Source organism: Macrobrachium nipponense, chromosome 1, assembly GCF_015104395.2.
Source record: "Macrobrachium nipponense isolate FS-2020 chromosome 1, ASM1510439v2, whole genome shotgun sequence".
Taxonomy (NCBI): domain Eukaryota; kingdom Metazoa; phylum Arthropoda; class Malacostraca; order Decapoda; family Palaemonidae; genus Macrobrachium; species Macrobrachium nipponense.
The window spans coordinates 97,278,136-97,292,171 of record NC_087200.1 but is presented as its reverse complement, the minus strand read 5'-3'; the positions used below and the strand labels follow the sequence as shown (position 1 = coordinate 97,292,171).

At 35.5% G+C, this 14,036-nt stretch overlaps 1 protein-coding gene across 1 annotated transcript in view; it reads left to right on the top strand.

The window, feature by feature from the left end:
* Positions 1 to 14,036, top strand: part of LOC135219502 (uncharacterized) — a gene marked incomplete in the record, with an annotated part of 142,814 nt that overhangs the window by 12,545 nt on the left and 116,233 nt on the right. The window contains 1 exon segment of the mRNA XM_064256323.1: positions 10,182 to 10,358. Within this exon segment, the coding sequence (XP_064112393.1) occupies positions 10,182 to 10,358 (177 nt within the window).

Genomic DNA, 14,036 nt, shown 5'->3' with positions numbered 1-14,036 from the left:
AACTGCAGATGAATCACTGGAGATTAGGCAATATCACAAAAATCACAAAAAAGTTATAAACCATTTGGGGTTTGAAAATTTTTTTGTCTATAGGATATTTATGTTATACATTTTTCATTTTCTGTGAGGCGTTTTATTGTTTATAAAATAACACATCCACTGATATGACAATATATGATTTTTTAGTCTCAACAATTATATTTTTCTGAAAAGGAGGAATGCATTTATAACCCTATATTTTTAGTAGCCCTGTGCATCCACAATTCTTATTTGGGGGGGGGGGGGGGAGTGGGGGAGGAGAAATAAACAAAATTAATAAACTTTGGCTAATCTTCGTATCGACAGAAAACATTGTTACTAAATTTTCTTCTTAATGTCATCTTGTACAGTAAAATCTGCGACGATTTTCAGCTATTAATTTGCTGAAAATAAGACTATATATATATATATATACATATGTCTACTATATATATATATATCTATATATATATATATATATATATATATATATATATTATATATATATTATATATATATATATATGAATAACTTGATCACGAAGTATATCAAAACGTGATGCTATGTATAAATAAAGGTTTTAAATTTTGCCACGGAGGAAAATGAAAGGCGAGAGAGCAAGAACTTTCAGTTTAGCACAACCCTTTACTGAGGCACAGCTGATCGTACAGAGCAAAAACATAGTAAAAGTTGGCTTAACTTCCAAACTGACATTACAAGATTAGCATAAGGTCGATTTCACTTTACAGAAACGAGAAAAACGTCTGAGAGAAAGACTAGCGATTTTTCGGCAGCCACACCTTGGAGGAGCACACACGGGTCAACAGGTCATATCCAGAAAACAATTACATTTGAAAAACAAGGAGGCATATACGACTTAGTAACATGAAATTTACAAGAATGTTCCAAAAAATGAGGGAAAAAACAAAAATAGGATATAGATATAACGAGAAAGAGAGAGAGAGAGAGAGAGGGGGGGGGGGGGAGAGAGAGAGAGAGAGAGAGAGAGAGAGAGAGAGATAATAACTATATATTTGTGGGTTTAATTAATTAGTGGTTATTTATTTAAGGTCCTTCATAAACATTTTACAAATATATCGGTCCAAATGGTACAATCCCAGACTAAGATTTAGGTTGTTTTTATTAGTGATTTGTATAATTGCTGATTCCAGTAAATTTCTTGAAACATAATCATTAGACCTAGCAATTATAGAGGTATCGCCCCAATTTATGCAATGAGAATTTTCGCTCAGATGGAGAAACAGTGCATTTGAAGTCTGGGCTGTTATAACTGATTACATTAAACGATTTAATATTTTGTTTTATGGTTTTAAATCCACGAAAGTAAGGCAAGATAAGTACATTTTTAGGGGTATCTTTTTCATTACTAGCAACACTATAAAACTTTTTGTGAGCTTTTTGATAACATAAATCAATGATATGAGGTGGGTAGCAGAGATCGTTTCCTATCTTTTTTATGTATTGTATTTCTTGGTCAAGATATTGTGGACTCGTGATATGCAAAGCACGCAAGAGCATAGAAGAAAAAAATAGAAATTTTAATATTAAGATGATGGCCAGAATAAAAATGTACAGTGGGGTTCAAATCTCATGCGACATGATTCTTTTTGTATCGTCCATATTCTCAGACTCAACGTGATGTTGCCAAGTAGCGCTATTTTTTTTTTTTTGATTTTTTTTTTTTTTTTTTTTTTTTTTTTTTATTTGTAATGTCATTCATGTCGAAAAGTTTGCGAATTCACAGCCAGCCTTATTTTCCTTATGGTTAAATAGATATGATCCCTTTTATGCCTTGGTATAATTCTTAATTTGTGTGATTTGAATTGATTTTGTTATTTTTCTTATCTTTACGTTGCTCAGTTCAAGTGTGGTGTGATAAGGTTAGCGGTGCCAGCAATGAAAGCACACTTAACATGCTCCTCGGACTGGTCAACATAACGTCTGCAGCATTATGACAGTAGACCTAATAAGCTCAACAGTCATAAACAACACTTTCAATGTAGGAATATGAATTAAAAAACAAGTTTATTTCGACTGTTGAAGATTTTGGCTGCGTTTAAGCTGCCTGTATGATGGAAAATGTTTTTATAGGCCTAAAAAATAATCTAAGGCCATCTGAGATGTAATCTGTTTACTAATGAATTTCTATTTGTAGAGATCAACCCTATTCTTTGAGGAATATGAATTACCAACCCAGTTTTTTCTTTGAATGTTGAAGTTTCAGGCTGTGTTTAAGCTGCTGTATGTTGCAAAATGATTTTATAGGCCTAGAAAAATAATCTAAGCTTTCTGAGATGTAATCTTTATTAATGTTTGTATTTGTAGAGATTACTGTTCTTTGAGGAATAAAAGATTGGACGATGATTTTGGTTATATGGAGAAGATGGTTATAATCAAAAAATAATCATAAGTATTAATATCAAGGCATATTGTAACATTGTTTTTCAACTGCGTTTACCAATATTATTTTCTTAAAAGTCCTTCTGCTCGCTTTTGGTGTATAATTCATTCGTTCATAAGGTAACTTGAAGTGCAGGAATGTGTAGATAACCTCATTGCTTTCTGGCCAGAAATTGTTAATATAGAGATGTGAATGTTAAGTGTAGAGTGAAGAAAATCTAACACATAGGCCTAGGAATATATCCTGGCTTTGACAAAATGGGCGAATATTTGCTAGTATGCTATCAGTTTTGAAATATTTAAGAAGATAACAAAAAAGAATATTGTATGAAAATCCAAATATTCCTTTAACACTAAAGTAAAGTTTTCTAGAATAATTCAATGTTCTCTTCATTGTAGACCTACTTATATACCAGGGGGTGGTGTTGTTGCACCGACACTGATACGTCACACATGCTCCCCTCACACCGTTGATATCGGTGGCGCATTCTGCTTTTGTAATATACATATTTACATTTTTTGTTCAGCGTTGAGGGTAAAAGTAATCAAATAAGGACTATTTCAAATTTTAGTTTGCTTTGGAAGCATTATTAATGTTACAACAATTTTTTCGTTCCTTTTTCTTTTTTATTTATTTAACATTTGAACTGAGGTTTGATTGCGACTTCGTTTTGGTCAAAATGCTTCAGCAATGAGTGAACGAAAAAGTTTTGAAAATGTTTCGTAAGGGTTTTTTCTGAAATTGGGTACACGTGACATTTTCTTACAATTTTTAAACCAATATATGGACAGATTTCACTCTTATGAAACATATTATGGCTTTAGTGTATGCGATACTCGCGTTTTCGCATGCAAATAAAAGATTTAAATATGGAGCATGCTAGGTTGCCAGTTAGTGAATTTTGAACGAAATCCTATGGAGTCATGTCGCATGAGATTTGAGCATCACTGTACATAGTTAAATCATTTGTGGGTTTTCTATGAATATTAAATTTACATTGGAAAGATTCTTTCTGTATTAATACATCTAGTAAAGGGATGACATTGTTATTTTCAATTTCAATAGTGAATTTTGTGGATGGCACTAAATTATTCAATTTAGGCAATAAATCATTAACCCTTAAATGCCGAATGGACATATTAAACGTCGAGTCAAAATCTCCCCCGATTTCCGAATGGACGTACCATACGTCGGCTCAAAAAAGTTTTTTTAAAAATTCGCGGAAAAATACTTATAGGCCTACCAGCCGAAAACTTTTGAATCACGCGCCTTGGAGGATGCTGGGAGTTCACGGATCAAGGCGTTGTTTTGTTTACAATCGTTACGCAGGCGCGCAAGCGCGAATTTCTTTCTTATCACACTAAAAAGTATCAGCGACACATCTCAAAAATTATTTCGTCACTTTGACATAATTTTTGCACCGTTTTAAATTATCCGTTACATGAAGTATTATATATGAAAATGTGCGCAATTTCATTTAGAATACAACAAAAAAATAATCATGATTGTAACTTTTATCAGTTTTGAAATATTTTCATATAAATAACGATAAGTGCCAAAATTTCAACCTTTGGTCAACTTTGATTCTACCGAAATGGTCGAAAAACGCAATTGTAAGCTAAAACGCTTATATTGTAGTAATATTCAACTATTTACCTTAATTTTGCAACAAATTGGAAGTCTCTACCACAATATTTCGATTTATGGTGAAAGTGAATTTGTTAAAAAACTTTTCCTTACGTCCGCGCGGTAAACTCTTCGAAAAAAATCATACATGCGATTGTGGTAATGTTTGCACCATTTTAAAATTAAAGCCGTTACATAAAAGTTTTATATATGGAAATGTTGCGCAAATATGACAATAACAACTAAAACAACCCATGGTTGTGCTTTAATCAGTTTTTGAAATATTTTCATATAAAAAATGATAAGTGAACAAATTTTCAACCATCGGTCAACTTTTCACTCTACCGAAATGGGTCGAAAAACGCAATTGTAAGCTAAAACTCTTTATATTTTAGTAATATTCAATCATTTACCTTCATTTTGTAACAAATTGGAAAGTCTCTAGCACAATATTTCGATTTATGGCTGAATTTATGAAAAAAATAAATTTTCCTTACGCCCGCGCGGTAACTCTTCCGAAAAAATCATACGTGCGATTGTGGTAATGTTTGCACTATTTTAAATTAGCCGTTACATAAAGTTTATATTGATGAAAATGTGGCGCAATTTCATGTAGAATACAACGCAAAAGTAATTGAATGTTTTTTTTTAGAGTTTTTCTCATCTTCGAAATATTTGCATATAAATCACGATAAATAGAAAAAAAACCACGTTCGGTCAACCTTTTGACTCTACCGAATGTCGAAAACGCAATTGTAAGCTAAAACTCTTATATTTTGTAATATTCAATCGTTTACCTTCATTTTGCAACAAATTGGAAGTCTTTAGCACAATATTTCGATTTATGTGAATTTATAAAAAAAATTTTCCTTCCCTCGCGGCAGCTCTCCACCATAAATCTCCGAATTGCGTACATCGAATTCTCGGAAAATTGCTCCGTTTCATTATTAGGCATTTCATAGAGTTTTATTATATGAAAATGTGCGCAATTTCATGTAAAATAAAAGGAAAAATATTTGAAGGTTGTAGCTTTTCTCATCGAAATATTTGCATATAAATCACCGATAAATAGAAAAAAAAACCAAGTTTGGTCAACTTTGACTCTACCGAAATGGTCCGAAAAACGAAATTGTAAGCTAAAACTCTTAACAGTAATCGTAATATTCAATCATTTGTATTCATTTTGAAACAAATGGAAGTCTCTAGAACATATTGAGATTTACGGTGAATTTTTTGAAAAAAAAAAAAAAATATTTTTTTACGTCCGCATGTTACGAATTCGTACATCATTTTTTGTGATAATATTTTTTCCGGATGTTGCTTTTATTGTTTTACAATGTATTATATATCAAAATGATTGCAATTTAGCGTACAATACAACGAAAAAAAAGAAACTCGTTAGCTTTTACCGTTTTTTGCACAGTGTGATTTTAATACAATTATGTATGAATTTTTTTTTTTGCTACCATATATCGCATTATTTACATATGATAATGATATTATTTTTAATTTCTGATAATTGCATACTAAACTTCAGGCAATGACAAAAAAAGGAGCCAAAAATGAACTCTTAATCTTCAAAACTAAGCGCGCTGTGATTTTTTGAAAAAATTATTTTTTCCGCTTCCGTGCTCACTCAAAACCGGCTCCGGAATTCGGGGGAGTTTTTGATTTTTACCGCTTCGGCGTTTAAGGGTTAACATCGATACCAACATGTAACAACTAATATGTCATCTACATATCTACACCAGTTGGACCCATAGATTTGTAAAATGTTTATGAAGGACCTTATAATAAATGAACTACTAATTAATTAGTCCCATATGTATATAGTTATTATCTCTCTCTCTCTCTCTCTCTCTCTCTCTCTCTCTCTCTCTCTCTCTCTCTCTCTCTCTCTCTCTCTCTTGCTCGCTATATTTATATCCTATTTTTGTTTTTTCACTGATTTTTTGGAACATTATTGTAAATTTCGTGTTACTAAGTCGTATATGCCTCCTTGTTTTTCGAAATGTATTGTTATCTGGATGAATCATCTGTTGACCACGTGTGTGCTCCTCCAAGGTGTGGCTGCCTAAGAATCGCTAATCTTGCACTCAGTCATTTTTCTCGTTTCTGTAAAGTGAAATCGACCTTATGCTATTCTTGTAATGTCAGTTTGTATATTAAGCCTACTTTTACTATGTTTTTGCTCTGTATGATCATTAGTGCTCAAGGTTGTGCCTAAGTAAAGGGTCGTGTTAGACCGAAAGTTCTTGGCTCTCTCGCCTTTCATTTTCCGCTGTAGCACCGAATACCTATATATATATATATATATATATATATATATATATATATATATATATAGTTATATATATATATTGTATATATCCATATATGATATGTATATATATATATTATATATATATATTATATATATATATATATTTATATATATATATATATGATCATATATATGATATATATGTATATATATATCATATATATAATATATATGTATATATATATATATATATATATATATATATATATATATATATATATATATATATATGATTATTTCCTTGATTATGGATCATATCGGTTAACTGATTAAACTGGCATTCGTTTATGACAATTGTTTCCTGAATCTTTTACATTCATCTAATGTCATGATCTTAGCTCCATGACTGATCCCTGGTTCTTCCGAAATGTTATTGGAAGTGATGGCCTACCCCCTAGGCTATAGTAAATTCACATCAGCCGTTCATCTGATGTCCAGGCCAGTCCTTTACGACGCTTCTGATTGGCTGTTGATAAGGCAATCACAAGGCTGGAAACAGTCTCTCTCGAGAGTCCACATAGGCAGGATATATGTTCCACCTATCCTGAGGGATACTTTTGAAAGATGCATCCCTCAGGAGAGGTGGAACATACATCCTGTCTATGTGAACTGTCGAGAGAGACTGAGAGTTTCTAGACCTGTGTTTGGCTTATCAACAGCCAATCAGGAGCATCGTAAGGGACTGGCCTAGACATCAGATGAATGGTTGATGCGAATCTACTATAGGCTAGCAAACTCCAAGTGAAGGCCGAGAAGAAATCGTTACAATTTTATTACAAAAATATACTATTATTAACTCTATTATTTACATTATCCCAATAATCTGATGTCTATGACAGTCCTTTACGACGCTCCTGATTGGCTGTTGATAAGCCAAACACAGGTCTAGAAACTCTCAGTCTATCTCGAGAGTTCACATAGACAGGATGTATGTTCCACCTCTCCTGAGGGACGTATCTTTCAATTAGCAGATCACACATGAATGATGCCATACGGTCCTTAAGGGACATACAGAAAAGTAGAACAAGACAATTTACAAGACATATACAATAAAAAAATATGAACATGAGTCACAGAATGTTCTTATCAAACTTATAAAGCACTAATTATGAAACTACACAAAAATGAATCAATGTAGATGAATGAAGCAAATGCCTAATGGAAGCACATGTTCCTAACAAAGTATCTGACTGTGGACTCAAGTTACCAAAGGTTGATCCTACCTTCATGGTGCTTCAGAAATGAACGACGAAAGAATCGCTCCCAGTAACGTTGCATTGGAGCACTCTATTTTGCAATCCAAGGATTCTAAAACTTATGGATATCTGATTAAATTGACCATAGTTGTAACATAAAATAAGATACAATTATTATTACTCATACAGTCCAACTGACTCAGCAGATTTTAGGACATACAGTGAATTACAAATAAGGGAGAACCAACACTGCTGCTGTCTGACTTATCAGCTAAATTGAGACCGCAGATGAATTTAGGTCGGGAAAAATGGAGCTCACATTTTTCACAACACCACAGCTGTTCGCCACTCAGAGTGACCTCTTCAAAGAGTACCAAATGGACATTTTCATTATAGTAATTGTTGATTGAGCTGGCTTTATGCCATCACCGGTTTTGCTCATAGCGCCCAATAACAAATATATTATTAATACAATAAAGTACATTACATTAAAATCAAATGCAGGAAAACCATTTTAATTCATTTATAGTCGTAAAAAGCAGCAGAACAATCAAATTTACAGCGAAAATATAATTTTCTTAAGTGAAAAGTAACAAAAACAAAAACCACGTGCTCTGGTCATTATGGCAACAAACATAACAAATATAGAAGTGTAGGGATACAGTTTATGGCGACAGCAGGAAGGGTTAGGGGGAGGAGGAGAAAGATTGTTTCCCGTGTTGGCGTTATACGGTAGGAATAGGGTGTCTGTTCAGGGATGGTTTAAAAAAAATGCAAATAGATTCTGCTATAGTTAGGCAATGGTGACTTTGCGCTGTGTCGATGATGTCAGTATTCTCCACTAGTTATTGCGTCGTGGGTTTATGGTTTTGATGGTCAACATAGTGTGGTTGCATTGCTCCATTATTTCAGTGGGTCTGTAAGCAACTTTTCAGGGTTGTGGCAGAGTGTCCAATGCACATGTTTTAGGACAGGTTCTACATCCTCTCTGGGCTGGTAAAATGACAAACAACTTGGTATTGTCTTCTTTTTTTTGGGTTCGGGCTGATGTTGTTCCTTACTATGAGAGAAGCGGTAAATTTGGTTTGGTTATATTAACCCGTTGGAAAGGGACTTATGGCGTTATCTCTCTCTTGACTATGCTGGTGATGACCTTTTTCTCTTCTTCAGATCTTTATCATATTCGGTTGGATGATTTATTATGAAAGTTTTTTCGTCGTCAGTTAATGTTCTATTTTCGTTGCTGTTAAACTGTTTCATTCTACTTAATACTTCTTCAATCAGTATATCCTGAAATTCACTGTTGTTCAAGAGCTGCTTGACTACTCCCCCTTAGCTTATAAGCAATCAGTAGTCACTGGGTGCCTAGTACATTAAAAAAAATCCAAAGAGAGCTGTAACTGACTGCTCCAAGTAGTGTGAGACCCACTCTGAAATCGAAAGTCAAGCAAGCATCTCATGTACAATATAACCAACATATTTATTGTTTTCTTCTCCTGATTTCTAAGTCTTCAGAATTGCAAATGCCTATACAAACCTACTGCCTTTCCTTCATATGGCATGGTCAAACACCTCAAAGCTCCATGCTACAGCGTTTTGCCTAGCCTGAACTCAATATTGAGTATTTGTTGTACGTATGGAATTCCGACCCTTCTCACTCTCTGCACACAATTCATATTTGCTGAAATTTATCTGAAGAACTTCTGATTCTCTCTTCTCTCATATTCAACATCCAAGCTTCACTTCCCTCTCTCTGTTGTCTGTTTGATTCATCATACTCTATCATGTTATAGGATTTTCTAACCCTGCAACTGTCCGTCATCAGTCTCCTGCTTCATTCACTAAACTCATTTTATTGTCCCATTTTATTAGCGTTGGTGTCTTATATCATAGGTGTCATCCATTTTTCTTTTCGTGACCTTTTGGATTCAAATTTTGTCTCCTTTCCACACCCAGTCGAGTAAAAATACAGAATCTCAGAAATTTTCCCTTTCATTCTCATGAACCAGATACATCTTTCATTACCCCTTCTTTTAACTTGTGTCCCACACAACTTCATACTTAAACACTTGGTTAACATTTTTGTACAATGTAATTCGTCCCCACAGTTTTCAGTCAAAATAGACAATTCTCCCTTGCACTGCATTGCACTATCGGTAACCAACAAAATAGCTATGCTTTTGTCAGTTCTGAATGTCTTACCTTTTCAATAAATGTTATAACATTCACTCTCTTATTCCTTAAACTCGGCTACTAACATAGGTCTTATCTCTTCTGTACCAGATAACCATACATTCAAAGACCTGTGACATTATTTTGTATATTCTTTGTCATTTGCAGCATTAACATGAGGTTGAGGCTGCAAACCCAATATTCCTCCTGGTTTCGAATGAAAAACTTACAGTAATTTTTTTTATTGGAGAACAATTTTACACTTTCCATGAACGTTTAACACTTAATGATGGATTTCTGTCTTCTTCAAGAACTGCTTATCGAATACGATGCTATTTACCTTCCTTTAAACCGATTTTGTAAGTGAAAAGTAGTTTGGCTTTCATAAAATTATTATTATTTTTTTTTTGCTTGTACTCCCCAGAACCCAACGCATACCACCATGTTTTTGGGCTGACCCTCTCAGGCCAAGAGGACGCCTCCGACTTCGAAAAGTTTCACCAAGAACTAAAAGCATATTTCGACCACCCGATCATAGTGGGACCCGACGTCACCAGACCCCAGGCCAAACATGACTCACCAGACGATGAGTTAGAATCAGGTGAAGTTACCACTTTTCCCCTTTTATGATGCATTTCTTTACACTTTAGGGGCTTGTTGACAACGAATAGGATAAATGGAAGAAAATTTATTAAGTAGAGATAATGTGGTTAAAATAAATTTGGTGTTACATGGTCCTGTTACATACACACACACACACACACACACACACACACACACACACACACATATATATATATATATATATATATATATATATATATATATATATTATATATATATATATATATATATATATATTACCCTCGTAATTTTATAGAGTATATTCCTTCAATCTTCCCACTGAGTGAAACAAATTTCCCACAGCATTGACGGAGAGGGAGAAGGTTTCAATGATACTTGCATTTTCCCCTTTGTTCAGTATCTAAAGAATACATTTGATTTGCAAGTATTTTATTTACATCAGCCTAGATGCACATTTCCTTTTTTTATAACAGTGGAGGTCATTGTTGCAAAGCCCTTAAATAAACATCATATTTGCATATTCCACATTACTGGAATGGTAAGGCACTTATTCCAGTCTCTTGCTCACAAAATGAATAAGGAATCTGACACTTGTAACCCAAACATGCTCCTGGCGGAAAAACGAGGCTGTTTAGAGTAATAAGTGAAGTGATCAGTTCCATCCTCTCCACATAGTCATGCGTACTCCGACATCCTGTGCGTGCCATCTTGATAAACGAAGCCTTAAATGCACATGTTTATTGAACATTTTATGCTCAGAATAACATATTCTTTCATTTCCCCAAATACTTGCATAAACTCGTGTTACATCCTGTATACACACACACACACACACACACACACACACACACACACACACACACACACATATATATATATATATATATATATATATATATATATATATATATATATTATATGTTGTTTGTGTGTGTGTAAGGAATAAGAGTTATATATATATATATGTGTAGTGTGATGTGTGTGTGTGTGTGTGTGTGTGTGTGTGTGTGTGTGTGTGTGTGTGTGTGTGTACAGGAATAAGAGAGTGAATGTTATAACATTTATTGAAAAGGTAAGACATTCAGAACTGACAAAAGCATAGCTATTTTGTTGGTTACCGATAGTGCAATGCAGTGTAAGGGAGAGATTGTCTATTTGACTGAAAACTGTGGGGACGAATTACATTGTACAAAAATGTTAACCAAGTGTTTAAGTCTCTTAACCAAACCTAATCTAACCTAACCCACGTGAAATACCCAACCTCATTTTGGCTCAAGATATTCCCTTCAGACGAAAAACCGCCATTTTACATAAATGTAACCACCTGCGCACACATGCACTGATAATTACACAGGTTTCACTGATGTGTATTAATCCCCGAGACCCGATGTGAAAAGACATTTATAATTACTACAACTGGTATATTAACTCGAACAGCAGCAAGACCCACATCAGTTCGCCAACAGGCTGATCTACTCCACATGCAGACATGGGTAATTCCACCAGCAACAGTGGTGATGAAACTATGAGTGACAGTTCCACTGAAATTCATTTGCCGTGGCATATATACAGCACCAAAGGCTCGGACTAGCCAGAAGACTGCAGAGTCTACTGTCAACGTAGAAAGAGGAAGAGCGAACAGGGGTGGAAACAGACCCGACCCGGACGATCTTTAACAGGAGATGCAGCAGGGAGCGCCACTCCCCAGTATGTTGAGAATTATTCTTTTTATTTAGAAGTTTGTCGAGATGTGACACACTGTAAAAAGAAAAAGAAAAAAATGCACATCGTCACTACCCCATTTACATATAAAACAACCATTTTATTTTTATTAAATTCTCTACTTTTTATTCCTATTTTATGCAGGTTCCACCGTGAACGCTGTAACATCCCTACCGAACAGGGAAAATGCAAGGGAAACATTGTCGAGAGGAGGTCACTGTCAAGCAGGAGGTGCCAAACAACAGCAGACGCTGCTTAAAAGGGAAGATGGAGGAGGCCAACCGAATTCTGAGTACTATCACTTATTCAACTGCAGTAGGAATGCACATTAACATGACAACGGCGCTCAGAATTAACAGAATGCAGCTCGCCAAGGACGTCTTGTGAACATTACAGGAGAGGGGTATAAATCTGTCATGTTGTACCTGTGCATCATCATCACCAGGCAGAGAATGGTGGGTGGCAGTGGTACCACCCGTGAAACGGGTTCTTTTTACGTTAATACGCCACCTGTGCTAACATTGGTGGACACAGTGTACAAATCGCTAGACGAAGCTCTTGAATACGTGGCAAGGAACCTTGAAGACAGGCTCAGCTTTAGTGAGGGTTCGGGTTGGCACATCACGTCGCTACACAGTGTACAAATCAACATTTTACGGTGAGAAATGGTGAACATAGCAAACTTTAAAGAGTATCCTGCAGGAGTCAGGGGTGGCAGCCAAGTCGTCAACATTGAATCCGAGTACAGCTGCATCATTACAGTGCTAGAAGCGTATGTGCTACTCAGGAAAAACTGCAACACACCAGGTAAAAACTGGAGAAGGACATATCAGATCAGCATTAAACATGCATCTGAGATGCCACTGAACAGCGACTCCTTCACATTGGAAAAAGACAACAACCTTAACATCTATGTGTACAAATTGCGTGAACTGATCATGGGAAAACATCGGAAAAAAAAAATGATGGACTGTGCATCTCGCCAGAAAGGGGGTTAACACGTTATGTCCCCGACTGGTCACTCTACTGCTAATCATGGATGACCACCACGCACTCAACAAAGACATATTCGCCTACGTGAAGGCATTCTGCCATGGGGTAAAGACAGTGAGGAGAGAATGCACAGGTGGCATGTGTTATCACTGTCTAACTTTGTTTAATACCCCCACCATTCGCAATGCCCACACCCGAAGTTGTTCAACCCGAACCACAGTTCTATACCCAGAGCCCAACCAATTTAAACAGTTCCAAAAAGCAAAAGCGTTGAATAAAACCTTGCACATCGCCTTCTTAGATTTTGAAGCGTGCAACAGACAGCCTGACGTGGATGAAGACCAGAGAGTTGTGTCAAAGCAGAAAGCGTACACATATTGCTACGCAATCGTTGACGGCATAAGAGATGAGTACTGTAAGCACAGAGTAGGTGTAGGTGAACGTTGTGTCGACAATTTTCTGGTAAAAATAGCCAAAGACTGGGCCAGGATACATGAGACGATGGTGGCACACATAATCAGCATGACCTCTGAAACAACCAGCCAGTTTGAACAGGCTACACACTGCAAAAGTTGCAACATTAAGTTCACCGACAACACTGTCAAAGTGTGGCATCACGCACACTACATACCAACGGACAACTATGTGTAAGCATTATTCAGGAAGTGTAATTTTAATTTGAAATATGCAGACAGAGCACTACCAGTGTTAGTACACAATTTGTCTTATGATGCAGCACTCATCTTGAAAGAAGTGGCCGTCAAGCATAATGGAGCTCTTCCCTACCAAACTAGATAGGTTTACTGCCAGCGATATCACATCCATCAATGCACAGGGAGAACACGGTTATTTCATCCTCCTCGACACTAAAAAGGTTAGGGATGATGTCACTCTCAAGACGGATGAGTTCCCTCTAGCTATACATCACATGAACGTAACCCTCCAGGATCTATTCCTTTACACTAAAAGTCTATTGGAA